We start from the raw sequence: 16,244 nt of genomic DNA, 5'->3' as shown, positions 1-16,244 counted from the left end.
GCAGATTTTGTTGATTTATTAAATAATTTAAGAGTTGGACAACTTAATATTGCACAATACGAAATGTTATTGAATAGAACATATGTCCCTCTAATTAATGATTTTGCTGACGGAGAAGCTATTCGTATTTTTCCAACTATACAATTAGTTAATTCATATAACAACAAAATGATTGACAAATTGGCAGAGAGTCACAGAATTTATATTATAAATGCACGAGATGAGTCGAGAGAACCTGCAACTTATGGTCAAAAACCTCCTGTTGCAGCAATTCCTACTGATCCTAATAATACTGGTGGTTTACTATTTACGCTCAAACTTGCAGTAGGATCCCGTGTAATGTTACGATATAATTTAAAAGTTAATGAAGGTTTAGTGAATGGTAGCATGGGTGTCGTTCGTGGATTTGAATGGCAAGCTTTACGAAGAGACCAATTAGAAAATGGTGAATTACCTAAAAAGATATTCATTCAATTCGACGATCCTGCAATAGGAAACAGTTTAAAAGAATCCAATGGTTATGTTGGTATTTCTCCAATTAGTGTGATATATCAAAGTAATAAAGGATACGGAAATGTAGAAAGAACAATGTTACCAATTATTTTGAGTTGGGCAGTAACAGTTCATAAGTTACAAGGTGTTACAGTAGAAAGAGCTGTAGTATATTTAGGTAAGAAAGTATTCGCAAAAGGTCAAGCATATGTTGCACTTAGCCGTGTAAGATGTCTACAAGGATTAGCAATTTCTGAAATTGATCAGAAGAGATTATTTCAACGTCCATGTGATGAAAATGCTTTGGCGGAATTGAATAGATTAAGAGCAAATCATACATCTTCGTAATAACAAAACATGACTTAATTCAATATATTTTTTCAGCGCCAATATTGATTTTACACAATATAAAAGATTAAATTATCTTAGCAGAAATCTACACATCTTGAAATGTAACATATACATTCTATTACATTAAAAAATTTAATGGGCTGCGAAAAGAAATTATTTTGGAAAGTAATGTGGTAAGTTTTCAATTATTTAATTGTTATTTAATATAAGCCTGTGTTGGAACTTTTCCTTTTTTTTTAAATTAATATATTATATATCAATATAATTATAAGATACAATATTTAGTATCTATTGTGTATTAATATTATTTATTTAGTTACAGGTGAGGTGCGTTATTGGTTTACCTTCTCGTGGTGCACCTTGAAAACAAATTTGTTGAATTCTTATCTTTTCATATTATACCTTTTTTTATTTTATTATTATATTATTAATTAATATGTTAGATTTTATGAATGTTTTTATTTCAAAAACTTACAGTTCAGTTACCTTGTATAAAAATAATTTTAAATTCAACAAATTTGGCTAAACAACCAATAACAAATAAAATTATTATACAAATACATACATGCTTTTTAATTTGTTTGTAAGATATTTTTTTTTTATTTAATGTTATAAGTTTTACAAGCATGCATACATGCATATGTATGCATTTACGTTTACACTGTCTGTATAATAATTGTCTTACTTAATAAAAATAAAAATTAACAGAAATAAACTTATTATAAGTAAACATGAGTTCTTTTTATTATCCTTTTCAAAAAAATTATCTTTGTTATGTTACAATTACTCATTTTCAGCAGAGTAAACAAATATTACTTCATTTGCTTCTTATCTTGTTCATAAAATTTTGTTTTACTTCTTAATATAACTAAAAAAAGCAGAGAAAAAACTTAGTTCAAAATGGACATGACTTTTTTTATTATTATCTTTTATCAAAATTGCTATTATTAATATATTATATTAAGATTCAGACTTTCTAAATTGAAAAAAATAATTATTCTTTGGCAGTTACATAAACTTGCATATATTAAATCATTCATCTTATCATCTTATTAAATCATTCTCAAATAGAGTAAACAAAAAAAAATACATATAAACTTTTGCATATTAGTATAATAATAATAAGACTTATCTTTCTTTAAACAATTTAAATCTGTAAAACAAAACGAATATAACTTTTTGATTATTTTCTTTCTTATTATTTTTACTCCCGACTGCCGCCAACCGAAGGTTGTAATTTGGTTCTTTCATATATGTATGTATGAACACATACGTATAGTTACGCGTTATTTGTATGTATTCTTGGATACATTTGAGCCTGAAAATGTTATATTCTAATTAGTTCGACAGTTATTCAATATTTTGCAGAAGAAAGATTTGTTGGATGTATACATATATATATGTAGATATACATATGCATGCGCGCGTGTATGTGTGTATGTGTGTGTATGTGCGTGTGATTATATGTATGTACTTTAAATCAAAATTGTCAAATTACATAAGTGCAAATACGTACTTATCTACTTAGGACATTGACTAAGTGCTTCAGTACTCTTTCTCGCCTCAGCTGAATCCACTTACCGGCGCGTGTTCCACGTGCATCTGTAATATGTATATACATAATATTTTTGTTGTTGTTTAGTTACTAAATCTAATAATATAATAATAAAATCACTCTTATTACGTACAATATTTTGTGGAAGTATTTTGTCTACTTGTCATGCGATAATTATTATGATCACACGATCGATCATTATAATAATTAGAACTATCATTTTGAGATCGACGGCCGTGAGGACTGTGCTCTCGTGATCGATGTCCGCGAGGACTATGCTTTCGCGATCGACGGTCGCGAGGACTATTATTTCGAGATCGACAGTCAACAGGACTGTAATTTCCACATCGACGATCGTCATGACTATGATCTCGCGACCGACGGTCGCGAAAACTATGTTCTCGCGAATGACAGTCGTGAGGACTGTGATCTCGCGATCGACGGCTATCAAGACTATGATCTCGCGATCGACGACCGTGAGAGCTATGCTCTCGAGATCGACGGTCATTAGGACTATGATTTCGTGATCGACGACCGTGAGAACTATGCTCTCGCGATCGACGGCCGTGAGGACTAGGATCTCGCGACCGACGACCGTGAGAGCTATGCTCTCGCGATCGACGGCCATGAGGACTATGATCTCGCGACCGACGGCCGTGAAGACTATGCTCTCGCGATCGACGATCCTCAGGACTGTAATCTCCAGATCGACGGTTATCAGGACTATGATTTCGTGATCGACGACCATGAGAGCTATGCTCTCGCGATCGACGGTCAAGACTATGCTTTCGCGACCGACGACCGTTACAACTATGCTCTCGCGACCGACGGCCGTGAAAACTATGCTCTCGCGACCGACGGCCGTGAGAACTATGCTCTCGCGACCGACGGCCGTGAGAACTATGCTCTCGCGACCGACGATCTCGCGAATGAGAATTATAATTCTTCTCTTTTATCAATGAATGTTTATAATTAAACTTTTGGTGGCGATCGTGTAATTCATTTTTTCGATTATCGTAGGCAGTACGTTTATGTCGAACACTCAGTGATTTTATTTCACCGACTGAGACATTATCTGGTGATCGCAACTTCGAAGGTGAAGTTTGAGAATGTACTACTTGTCCCAAAATTATCTCTTCATATCTACAATTATTACAATTAAAATTATTTAAGTAAATAATAATAATAATATTAATTATTGTATTACAATTAACATTACATACGGTTCATTATCTTTGTTTGTCTTTCTAGTTAGAGAGCTGTATATTTGTGGAGGACAGTTCTCTTGGTTCTGTTGGTTGTTTTCCATTTGGTTGTTTTTCTTTTCGTATTCCTTCTTTCTCGGTTGGCTTGCTTGCTCTCGCCCTTTTAAAGTCCAGCACTCTTCCCTGAGGTGTCCGGCCTTTTTACAATAGTTACAATATTTGTCTATTGCATTTACGCCAGCCGTTTTTATCTGCTTTTGGCAAGCTGAATTTATTCGCATATCTGTTGGTACGGCATTCCTGACCTATGTGCCCTGCTTTGCCGCATCGGTAGCACTTCGGGCTCGTATTTCGGCCTCTATCCTGCTCGCTTCTATTACGGTCAGTGTTGTAACTTGTTTTACTCTGGAGCCTCTTTAGCTTTTCTTCCGTTGTGGCGCCCAAAATTGCTTCTTTTAGCGTCGGCTAGTTCCGAGAATGCACAATAGTCTGCGTTTCCTCTCGGAGCCTCATATGAAAGATTTCGAGAGCTATTCCCTGGACGGTCTCTTGGACCCCTAGCTTTTGCTCTGTTGTTCTCGGTTTACCTTCTATGATAGCTTGGTAAAATTCAATTGATAGTTTCTCTACGCGCGTTCCGTAATCGCGCGCGCTCTCGCCGGGCTTTTGCCGCTGTGCGTAGAGTTCGTTTTGGAGATGTGCCGCGTTTCGCTTTGCCAAGTAACACGCTTCTATCTCCTGCTTTAATTGTGCGTACGAGCGAATATCCTTGGTTTAGAAGTCGTACATGGCCTTCCCGGTTAGCTTAGTGCCTAGGATCGCTCTTACTAACGCGTTTTCTTTAGCCGGGTCTATCTCTTTTATCGCGTAATCACACGCGTTTAGAAATTCCCGTACTTGTTTCCGCGACGATCTTTCTGTTTTTTGGAATCGATTCTTGCGCTTCTTTTAATTTTATATATTCGTCCCCTGTTCCGCGTTGGTTTCGCACATCTTCGCCGGTGCGCCCGCACGTCGTGTCGAGCGTCGCGTTAACCGGTGGGCGTCGAGTTTCTCCGCGGTTCTCATTCCGTGAGCCTTCTATTTGATCTACACGGTATTGTAGCGCCTACATTGCCGCGAGTAAATCTCCTAATACGGCGTCGCGGCAGCCCCGGGCTGCCCTGACGCACGCGGGACTGCTGATCCTCAAAGTCGATTTATTTCCGCGTCTATTTTTTCGCTAGTCGGCGGTAAGTCGATCTTCTGTTCGGGCGGTGTAGTCGGTGGCTGACGCGTCATTTCTAGGCTTGTCGCGTCTCTTGATGCCGTATAAAATTCCTCGGGATCGAATACGCTACTGTCGTACGACGTCAGCGAGAACTCCTTTCTAAGCGAAAGCCTGCTTACCGCACTGTCTGAATATGCGGATGCTGCGTACTGTGGGTGCAGTCTGTTTGTATCTTGTCCGTCTGTCTGTATTATGCTTGTGTCAATGTCGTCGAATTGAAATTCGCGCTCTATTACGATGTTAGGGTGGAGCTCGAGTTCGCTTTCGGCTGAGCTCTTGTCAGAATAGTACGCGTTTAAATTTCTACGCACGCTGTCCCTAATGTCGCAAACTGCTTCTTCTACCACTCGCACGGGGTTTACCGGAGTAGGTATAAGTGCGCGGCGTGCTGGTTCGCTATGTAACCAGGACGTATTTCTTTCACGTCGTTCCCTATTTGTGCTTTCCGACATTGACTACTTTTCGCTATATTAATTGCTACGGACTTACAGTATAATCGCTAATCGCATGTTGTCCGCTGTCTGCTTTCGTAGTGGTGTCTGTAGTTGAGCCGTTGCGGTAGGTCGGTGCCGTCTCAGGTTACGCGTCGGGCGTCGCGCTTGTGGCCGCTACCGGGTGACTCGGGCGTGCTGCTATCCGCTTGGCTTCGGCTGCTTCGCGCTGGCTCGATCCTTTGCCTTACTAATCGCACTCGTTCCCTTTTTGTTTCAGGTGACCAGAGATGTCGGCTGTAGGTCCTGTTCCTTCCGGATGCGGATCCCACCGCTGCCACCAATTTGTTGTGCCCGGGGGTTGAGGGGCACAAAAGAGGATCCGACTCCGCGGGGAAACGGGACTTCACTTTATAATAAAATACTCCGACACTCAATATAAACTTTTAAGACAACATATATATTCTTTAATTCACGTTGGTTCACAGATTTGATTTCTTTTAACACCTTCATCTTATTTAAGAGAAGTAGATTAAATTTTTATGACACACGTCCGTCTTGACACGACCGGTCGTGTCAAGACGGACGTAAAAGACTGACCGCCCACGGCTTATCGTTGCGCGTACTTATTACTACTGCGTTGCCGCGTCAGCGCTCAGCATTTCGGTAATTGCATTGCGCGACTGTTCTCGGTACGTCGCTGTTAACGTCCTTTGATTTATTGTATTTTCGAATATAATATTATTGCTAATTTTACGCCGAATGCCTAGCCGGCTCGAATGATTATTAATTGGTTCTTAAAATGCTGATTGTTGCGAGGGCATCGGCCTCGCGACATATGGAATATGTATACATGTATATAGAACTAAATATCAATTTGCATATATATGTACAACAAGTGATATATTGTGACATTGTATCGTAGAATATAGAGAATAAATTACAACATAATATATTAACTTATTCGCAGGTGATTTGTGTAAAAATATATATTTAGCGCTGAGTTACATCTAATACACAATTATTGTGAATTTAATTAATAAATCAGAGTCGGGGTGCTCAATAAAGTTACCACATATATGATATACACGATGATTTTATTCAAACACAATTGAAAAATAAAATTGATATTGAGTCTCGCGTGTAATACAAAAGAAAAATGGTAACTGAAGACACAAATGAAATATACGACTTGTTAGCTCGCAGCCACGACACGAAGTGAGTCGATCGTCGCGATAGAAAGGAATTTCTCTAGAAAAACAAGTCGAAAACAACAAGAGCGACACATATCGTCACCCCATATATCTATAACTTTTACATGTGTTGATCGGTAATTCTTAAATTTCGACTATACAGAAAACGTTATTTTCAACAACACTTTTCTATTTATATAAAAATATTTTCTACGTTTGAAGTGTTCAATCTAAGAAAACCTATCCTAACAAGACAAAATTTACATAATATATGATTTACATTTCACACAAGTTTTCAATTGCACATTCTTTTACATTTGCCATTTAAAAGTCATTGTTCAACGCTTTCTCCCATTGCCATGACAATGCCCCAACTCCATAAAAGAAGTCTGTAAAGTCTTCTCTGATCTGCTTCGCTTCAATAACATTTGACAAGGAGTTTCTTGGTAGATCCCTCAAGCCGTGAGAAACTGTTGTACGGTCTTGTGGTGTAAAATTTGAATATCGTCGCTGTTTTGCATTCAAATTTTTCTCAGTGAACATTACGAAATTATGCAAGGCTGTTGTTGCCTGAATAATTTTTCGAACTGTGGGCACCGACGCATTTATGGGTCTTCCATATATCCTCCATCTGTTAGCGAGTATTCCAAAAGCACATTCTACTGTTCGTCGAGCACGAGTTAATTTATAATTGAAGACTTTCTTCCATAAGTCAAGATTTTTTTGTTGAAATGGTTTCATCATATAATTCGTTAATCCAAATGCTTCATCTGCAACTAACACATACAGCAACTTAATATTAGTGTTATCAATATACATTGCTGCAGGTAATTGAAGCGATCCATCGCTGAATCGCTTACCCAACTCGCTATTTTGAAATATAGTGCTGTCACAATGTCTTCCTTCACGTTGTCTTCCTTCACCACTAATATCAACAATACTAAAACAGCAATCAGCATCACTTATTTCGAGAAGAATGAAGCTGTCCTTTATAATTGTAGTAGGTGAATCCACTATTTGGTGATGCCTGTAAAATAGAAAATACATACATATATTATGTAGTAAAATAGCAAACCAAATAACATGCTAAGCGTAACATGGTTGAAAAAAATGTACTTTATACCTGAATGACAACGTGCTTTCCATCTGGAGCTCCGACACAGTGATTGAATTGGCAAATACTTTCATATTCTGCAGAAATATGCTCCCAATTAGCTGTAGTTGGTTCAAGAAAAACTTCGTTTTTAAGACAATTCCAAATTGCAATACAAGTGTCAACGATAATTTTTGAGACCGTATTATGTGCAATGCGAAAACTGTAAGATATGAAGGTCATGCTATCTCCGGAGGCGAGATATCGCAAGGTCACTTGTAATCGAGTACGTGCAGGAATCGGTATACGAATGACTGTTTCTTTGGTGATGTGTGGTTCCACAATTGCTAGTAACTTGTTAAATGTCTTGAATGGTATCCGGAAATAGTTAAAATATTTGTATTCGTCCATACACTCCATTTCACGAACAAGATTGTTGCTTGCTCTTTGCATTAGTCTTCTTTCTTCCGTGAATATCGGTTGTACCCAAAACTGACGCGTGTGTCTGTCTTTCTTACGTTTTTTTATTGTTGCATACAACAAATATAACTGAAGTACTGATGTACTAGCGGAATCAGATTTCAGCCAATCATGGAACAATTGTATGTAAACGTTTAATATTACTTTAAATAATAAATGCATTTTATTGTTAGCAGCTTATCATATATTCTATTTCATGTTATTATATTTACGTAATAACACTTTTTACATCAAACCTAATGCAAATAACATACAAATATTTATTTTAGAGCACATCACGTGATCCACTTCCGCTTACATTCCGCTTTGTGGGATATTAGAGAACAAGAAAAGACGGAATAAAATCAACGGAAGAGCTACGATTGGCTCCGCTTTGTCTCCGCTTTCGTTCCGTTTTCGCCTTCCGCCTCTCGTGTGCCGTCGCCCTAACCAGGCACAACAGAATGTATGTGATAATTCCTTGCAACGTGTGCCCAATGTGCACGCAGAGCGCAGTAGTGTAAACACAAGTATGAAAGAAACATGATCAAGACAAACATTATAAGCTACAAGGTGTCAATGTCCTGTGTATTCTCTGTGATTCACATAAAGAGACCGATGTGCGACAAGTATCGCCGGTGCAATTTCTATGCGATCGGGAACTAGGAATACGCGGAACCGGTGAACGCTTTGCGAGACAAAGAGTTGTTGTCGACCACGAGCCCGTGCATGAGTGGCCCCATCACGCGAAACGAAAAGTGTACACGTAATTTCGCGAGAAAACGTACTAGCAACGGGATGACAGGTGGTTCGAGCGTACGAAAACCCGGAACGATCAATACGTAGATTTCAGTCGTGTGAAGAACAGGTACTACTGAACAAAGCAAATCGTCGAGAAGCTCGAGTGTACTAATCTGTACATTTCCACGGGTAGTGAAAGGTACGTCGAGTTGCTGGCGATAGACTTATATACCTACGGCTCGTGGAAGTATCCCGTAGCTGTAAAACGGTTGCTTGACGAGTACAGACTGCAATGGACGCGTGAATAAGATGAACGTGGTGAATAGTTATTATAGGCGGATTTTAACTTAGGAGCTTCGAGATGGGAGCGGGGCGGAAGGGTCCCGCGGCGCGGGGTATCTGCGGGGAGGGGGAAACCGCTAAGGTGATTTTCCGGCCTAACCGTAGGTGCGGGGGTCGCGGGGAAGAGGGAACTGCGTCGTAGGTGCGGGATTTGCGGGTTCGCGGGAAATCACGTCGTAGGTGCGAGGGGTCGCGGGGAAGAAGGAACCGCGTCGTAGGTACAGGATTTGCGGGGTCGCGGGGAACCGCGTCGTATGTGCAGGGAATTGCGGGGAGGAGGGCTACCGCGTCGCGGAAGAGGTGTCCGAGGTGATGTCTGCGCTTGTCGCCGCGCTCGCGGGCCCGCCGCGATTGCCCGCAGTATCTCCGACCCGTTGCACTCGCGCGATAGTTATGATTTTGGACAAGGAATAGTAGAAAAAATTTTATGATTAATATGTGAATTATTTATTCTTATATGTAAATTGAAAAAAATAATAATAATAATAATTCTAATAATAAAAAAAATTCCAAATTTGCCATCTGCAGCAGACAAAAGAGGAGAGTATTTAAAATGAGCAAAAGAGAGGAAGAAAGGAGGATAGAAAAATTATTACTGTCTATTTACGTTAATTGTAGAAAGCAACCGTCCTCCTGCCGGTGGATACGTCGAAGATTACGCGCAATTGTGCCTCCTCTTGCATCCTTGTCTTCTCCCGCGGACTTTCCTCCTCGTGCGGACTCCCGGACACCGCGAATTCCGAGGTTCTAGCTCTTGCGCCGCTGTCCCCTGGCGCCGCGAGAGGATCGGTATCATCACCGCGACCGTCGTCGTCGTCGTCGTAGTTGTCGTCCTCATCGTCGTCAACGTCGTCATCGTTTGTGTCGTTTTCGCCGGAGAAGTCATCATCGCTACTGAGAATGTAGCTCTGAAAGAAAAGCAAATAACATCTTTCTCCGGATAAATAGCTAAACTCTTTGTACTTACCAGGATTTTTCGGCGCTCCTCCGCCTCCATTCTCCGGGGTAGGTCAGGCAGCCACCAGTCGTTCGCCTCTTTCTAATCTATCATCAGGCACTCCCAAATTCTTGTCGTGAATACGCTTCCCGATTTACTTGTGTGTGCACAAAGCAATGTAAATCCTCGTCAAATTTGTTGTGGTCACGTAATACCGTTCTCCAACCAATTTCGCGTTCGCGTATAAGTTTTGCCAGCGGTGGCATACACTGTTCACGCTCCAGTACATGATGGACTGACACGGAGCACTAAAACTCAACATGTAGCCCGATATTTTTGTATTTGAGAAAGATAAAAATCAAATGTGCTAGCATTCAGACACATGTTACAATTAGTTCTACTTCTGTACATCTGTACATCTCAATATGCAAGCATTTAAAGCGTGAATTTTTTTAGAAATCAAACATGCGTCATTTAACATAATTATTAAACGTCGCCAAATTAAATTTTCTATGAAAATAAGCTTTTTCGACAAATTATGAGAATATAAATCGCGGTACGAGAGATTCAGATATTCTATACCTATATAATAAAATGTAGGATGTATTCTTTTCTCCAGATGAGAAATTTTTTAAGCTTGCAATTTAACTTAAGCAGTTAAGATCTTATAGAAAATATATCGAGATATCTTATAGAAAAATATAGCGAGATTGATCTGACAATGACAAGTTTCACAAAATTGTCACGCTTCTGCGCGGCGAAGAGATTAGAGATTGGGAAAATTTACTGTAGGATTAGAACTTACCGCTTGTTCCAAGTACACGATCCCCTTAACAGGCTCTCCCTAATGGACACAGACTGCTTGATCGTCATTTCATTGAAAACCGTTGGACGGTCGGTAGGAACCAGGAAGAGACCCTTAACAATGGATCCGAATTCAAGATTTCCGTAAAATCGATCGCGTCAAGATTGTCCGCACCGCGCAAGGATAAAAGTTCTTATCCGGATACGAAGATTTCCGATCGCCTAACGTGAGGATCATTGAGCGTTGAACAGAAGATTTCCGCTTTCGACACGAAAAAGTCAGTGCGTTTTCGCTAGCAAAATGAATGATCTTCTAGTCCAGCAGCAAGTGGCAATGAGGATCGTGAAACGCGCCCTCGATAATTTCAAGAAGGTCGGTCGCGCGAATTTCACCTGCGGTGGTGTCCGTAATCGCCTTCTAAATCTCAATTTTGCTTACGCTCGCTGCGAGCAACTTCACGCACAACTCATAAGTGTAGCAGCTCTGGAAGGTCGCGAGGCGGAAGAATATTTCTCAGAAAATCGATTCGAGAAGATAAAGGATATCTACTACACTTCCTCGGACTATATGGCGAACGTCTTTACCGAACTCGAGCCACCTCCGTCGAGTCCTTTTTTTTTTTTTATTTATGAAGGTGGTAAAAATCTTCAAAAGACCCCCTGCGCCTGATACAGGGGAGTGCAGGATTCGACCGGTCGTGACTTGACGGTCTCAGTCAGCCTTTGGGCCGGCTGAAGTTGCTGGCCTTACCGATCGCCTACCTGCTAAAAATCCACCTAGAAAGCCCTCGCGATTTAAGAGAGGGGCCCCGGGACTATCGGAGAGTATTGCTTCAGGGCCTCCTCCAAGAACATTGGGCAGAGCCCACTACTCAGGATCCTGGGGCCTAGGCCCCATGATTTTACAGGCTTCCGCCAGAAAAGAGAAGAACACGACACACCATGATGGATAGCGAAAAACTGCCAATGCAGTCTCTCTACTATCTTTCTTATTCCTTTTGCGAATCCTCAAAGAGAGCTTCTTACGCCTGAGCCTCCGCTTTTCTAGCCCTTTCCGCGTCCTCTTTCCTCTTCATTACCGCTTCGCAGTAGCTCCCAAACGCAGTCCACTTGTCCGATGATTCGAGCATCGCCCTCACGATCGACTCCAGAGATAAGTCCGGACCCACCGCCTCTACCAACGCCTGGCGTTCTGCTGTCCATGCCGGGCACTCGCCAAGTGTGTGGTTATTTGTGTCGCAAGGGTTTTCGCAGAAAGAACAGTCCCCACTAGGGGCCCTACGTATTCGGTGCAAGAAGTCGTTGAAACACCCATGGCCAGTGATCATCTGTGTCATCCTATACGTCAGATGGCCATGCGCGCGCTTGTACCATTGAGACAGATTTGGTACCAGAGCCCTCCTAACTTCAACCGCCGTTGTATTTGGCTGACTATATTCGTCTTTCCATTTAGTCAGGGCCACATCCAATGCCCTTTCCCGTATAGTGTCGTGCATGCGTTGTGTAATCCGTATCTCCTCGGCTTGAATTGCTTGCGTGTCCATATACACATCCCTATATCTATCCGCTAAATAGTCAACCGGGATAACCCTAGCTAGTAGAAACGCCGCTGTGTAAGACACTGTCTTGTACGCCGCCACTACACGTATCGCGATTTTTCTCTGCACAGCTCGAATAGCCAACTTAGTTCTCTTATCTTTTAGCAGTGTGGGAGCCCAAATTGGTGCTCCGTAAAAGATAACTGAGTGGATCACCTCGCAATACAATTTCCTCGCGTGTTCGTTTGGGCCTCTCAGGTTGGGCATTATTCTTGTTAAAGCTAGCGTCATTCTCTCTGCCTTTGGAAGCAGACGCTTAAAATGTTCCCGGAACGACCATTTCCTGCTTAGCACTAACCCTAAATATTTCATTTCAGCGTTTACTGGGATCAGAGAGCCCTTAACTACGATAGCCTCCTCTTGCAACACTCTGTGCCCTCGGGAGAAAGCGCATACCTCTGTCTTTTGAGGCGAGATACTTAAACCTAGCTTCTCTATTTGCCTGATCACGACTGCGACTGCGTACTCCGCTCGGGCAATAGCTTCCCTAATATTATCCCCCATCGCAACTATAAGGGTGTCGTCCGCATAGCAGATAATACTGCAATCACCCGGGAGTTCCTGCTGCAGTACTTCATCGTACGTAAGATTCCAACCTTCCGGGCCAAAGGCGGATCCCTGGGGGACTCCACAAGTCATCTGGATTTTTCTGACTTTCCCCTTGCTGTCCACGAAGTTAATCCATCTATTCGACAAGTAACTGCTCACAGTGACCCTGAGATAATTTGGGATCTCCTTTGCCACCAGGGCTTCCCGAATTCTTTCCCACACCAGGGAGTTGAAGGCGTTCGTGATATCGAGAGATACCGCCACGGCGAAGCGGCCCTCTCCATACACCGGTTCCAATATCTCTCTTAGGCGAAGGACGGCATCAATCGTAGACCTTCTAGTGCGGAAACCGAACTGGTGAGTAGACAAACCCACCCCTTCCTCCAGACATGCCCGAATTCTTTTTACTAAGATCCGCTCAAATAACTTCCCTATCTCATTTAGGAGGCAGATTGGTCTGTATGAAGATGGCACAAGGTCCGGCTTCCCTGGTTTCTTGAGGAGGACGAGCCGCGCAGTCTTCCAACAGGATGGGAATGTCCCCTCTCTAAGACATGCAGTAAAGCATGCCGCTATCCTCTCGGCACAAACAGGTACAGCCACCTTAAGAGCCTCGCCTAGTATACCATCCGGGCCAGGGCCGGCGCTTTCTTGGATCCTAATTTGGATGCAGCCAGTTCCACCTCATGTCTACTAACCGCAAAATCTTTATCCCACTGGACTGCTTCTCTTGGTCTAGCGGCCAACTCCTCATTTCTGTCGGGGAAGAGTCCTTTTACAATCTTGAGTACCTTCTCCAACGGTAGTGTCTCGCATATCGGGCGACTAGCGGGCTTCATCCTGTCCATTACAATTTTATAAGGGCGACCCCATGGATCCCTGTCTATCGTGGCCAATAATTCCTGCCAGGCCGAGCTTTTTGCTTTTTTTATCGCTGATCTCAGGGCCTTGCGTGTTTGGGACAACTCAACCTCTAACGCCGACGCCAGTCCGCGTTGCCTCCTATGTTCTCGTATAACTTTTCTTCTTAAGGCGATGCATTTTCTTCTAAGGTGCGCGATGTTGTCACCAATACACAGCCTTCTTCCCTTTGCTCTTGAAACGCCGCATGGCTGCATCGGAAGCTAGGGACATTGCATCTTGTAGCTGTGCCGCCAGATCCTCAGCACTGGTGTTTTCCGTCTGCCTGGGCCAGAAGTATGTCGCAATGCTGGCTTGGAGTCGGTCCGCATTCAGGCTTTTCCTGTTCCATTTTGGAAAACTGCTTAATTCCGTTCCGCGTTCCCACGGTTTCTGGCCGCCGATTTGCATGAGTATATATCTGTGGTCGGAGAGTGTCTCCGCCTCCGCCATCACTTCCCACGATTTCACCATACTAAGAGCCGCGGGAGAGGCCCACGAAAGATCCACCACTGACCTGCCTTGTGGTCTTACGCAGGTCGGCACTAAATTATTGTTTAACAGTCTCAGATCTCGGGTCGAGGCCCATGTGAGTATCGTCTCTCCCCGACTGGTCGGACGCGTATTATCCCATATATGTGAACGAGCGTTAAAGTCCCCTACCACTAAGAGCGCCTTATTGGTATAATCCGCTACCGCATCCCCTAGCGCGACCAAGAACATCCTAAACTGGTTGATGCTCTTATTCGGCGAGAAGTAGCAGGAGACCACGATAAGTCCCTCCCAAGAGACCGCCACGAACCCCTCGCCCTGAGTTACGACGGAAACGGTTTCCGGAGGTGTACGACCCGACCACGTCACCGCAGCCATGGGGGTCTGCTCGGAAGATCTCGCCCATCTAGGGTCGTTAGGGACTCGATGCGGTTCAGACACGCAAGCCAGTCCGCAATCCAGATCCAACATAGTTTGCGAGAGTAGATCTTGGGCCCTTGGAGATCTATTTAGATTTATTTGGATGATTCTTTTAGTCATTTAAGCTATCTTCGGATTAATGGCCTTATTGCTCCGATTGGCCCTGGTTTCGTCTCGCCTAGGGCTTCGCTGCTGATCCCTTCTTGGTGGGCACGGGGGGCAAACATCCGATCCCGCTCTGTGGTTGTGACTCATCCCCTTATCTCTACATATCGGGCAGCTCGGAGACCTGCCGCATTCCCTCGCGGTGTGTCCTTTTTCTCCGCAGTTGAAACAGCTGTCAGTCCTATCTGTTTCGCTGGGGCAATTGTCCCGGACATGTCCTACCGCCATACATCTATAACATTGCAGGGGTCTTCTCCTCAGAAGCACCACACTTGCCGTAGACCACCCTACGCGAAGACCACCCTGCTCCGCCAGTTCGATCGCGGTTTCTAAAGGACACTGCAGCCACACGGTCCTCAAGCCGTTCCTGGCAAGTCTAAAAGAACCAACCCTGATGTTTTCTACTCCGCACTTTCCAGTCTCGGCGATCGCCAGCTTTAACTCCTCCAGGGTAACTGACGCATCAAGACCCGCCAATCTGAGCTCCCCTCTCAGCCTGGGTCTTCTAATCTGTACTTCGGTCTCGCGAAAGGCGTCCCTGAGCTTTTTCGCCAGAGTGTCAGCCGCCTGCGAAGTGTCTTGTCCAGGTATCTCTAGCAGGACTCCCCCTGAAACTGTGTTTCGCATCCTCGTTTCTTGGATGCCCAAATCCTCCAATACGATCTCATCGCGTGCTTTGCGGATAATTTCCGCGTACGACAGCCCACCTCCCGGGCATGAGATTGTTATCGCCGACGAGCGAGGTACCCGTTTGCGAGGTATCCTTTCGTTCTTCTTGATCTCCGCCCTTGCCCTCGGTCTATCAGTCGGATACTCTTCGCTTGCCGGTCTTTGCGCTTCTCCCAATGGTACACGGATGTCCGCTCTCCTATCTCTCGCCCCGGTTAATGGGGGGTCCTCCCTCAGATCCCTTGGTTCCTCTTCTGTGTTCCTCCCTTCGTCTGTCAGGTATCTGGGTGTCGCTTTGCGTGTCTTTCGCGTACGCTTTTTACTCCCTTTTCTGCCAGCCGGTTCCACCTGTGGGGGGTCGCTCTTCTCTGTCTCTTGGACCTGAGATGCCGCCTTCTCTGGTGGCTCGCTCTCTTCTCCGCCCCGCTGAAGCCGGTCTTGGATCCTTGAACAGCAGTGCCCTTCACGCATCCCATTTCCAAGGGCTCCCCATGCCAGCATTTGAGTCCTCATGGCGTTTGCTACCGAACTACTAATGGTGTCACTCAGTTTTTCGAAGAAGTCCACATCTATCACCC

The 16,244-nt window shown here is 43.5% G+C and overlaps 1 protein-coding gene and 1 long non-coding RNA gene across 2 annotated transcripts; both read right to left on the bottom strand.

Moving 5' to 3' along the window:
* Positions 1-1,854: 1,854 nt before the first annotated feature.
* Positions 1,855-2,448, bottom strand: LOC105458439. Its single transcript, XR_975537.1, has 2 exons — positions 2,360-2,448; positions 1,855-2,161 (listed from the first exon to the last, which is right to left on the bottom strand). It is a non-coding gene; the product is annotated as an uncharacterized LOC105458439 (long non-coding RNA).
* An 11,637-nt stretch (positions 2,449-14,085) lies between these two features.
* Positions 14,086-14,952, bottom strand: LOC105458440. The gene has a single exon (XM_011703746.1). It carries the CDS (start codon positions 14,950-14,952, stop codon positions 14,086-14,088), a length of 867 nt encoding a protein of 288 aa, XP_011702048.1.
* Between the last annotated feature and the right edge of the window lie 1,292 nt (positions 14,953-16,244).

This window comes from Wasmannia auropunctata, unplaced genomic scaffold (assembly GCF_000956235.1).
Source record: "Wasmannia auropunctata unplaced genomic scaffold, wasmannia.A_1.0 LD334528.1, whole genome shotgun sequence".
Lineage (NCBI taxonomy): Eukaryota > Metazoa > Arthropoda > Insecta > Hymenoptera > Formicidae > Wasmannia > Wasmannia auropunctata.
The sequence above is the reverse complement of the archived record's forward strand: the minus strand, read 5'-3'. Positions and strand labels throughout refer to the sequence as shown.

What these genes read in the sequence shown, in the direction of transcription:
- LOC105458440 (XM_011703746.1), bottom strand. Translation starts at nt 14,952, where the DNA reads ATGACTAAAAGAATCATCCAAATAAATCTAAATAGATCTCCAAGGGCC.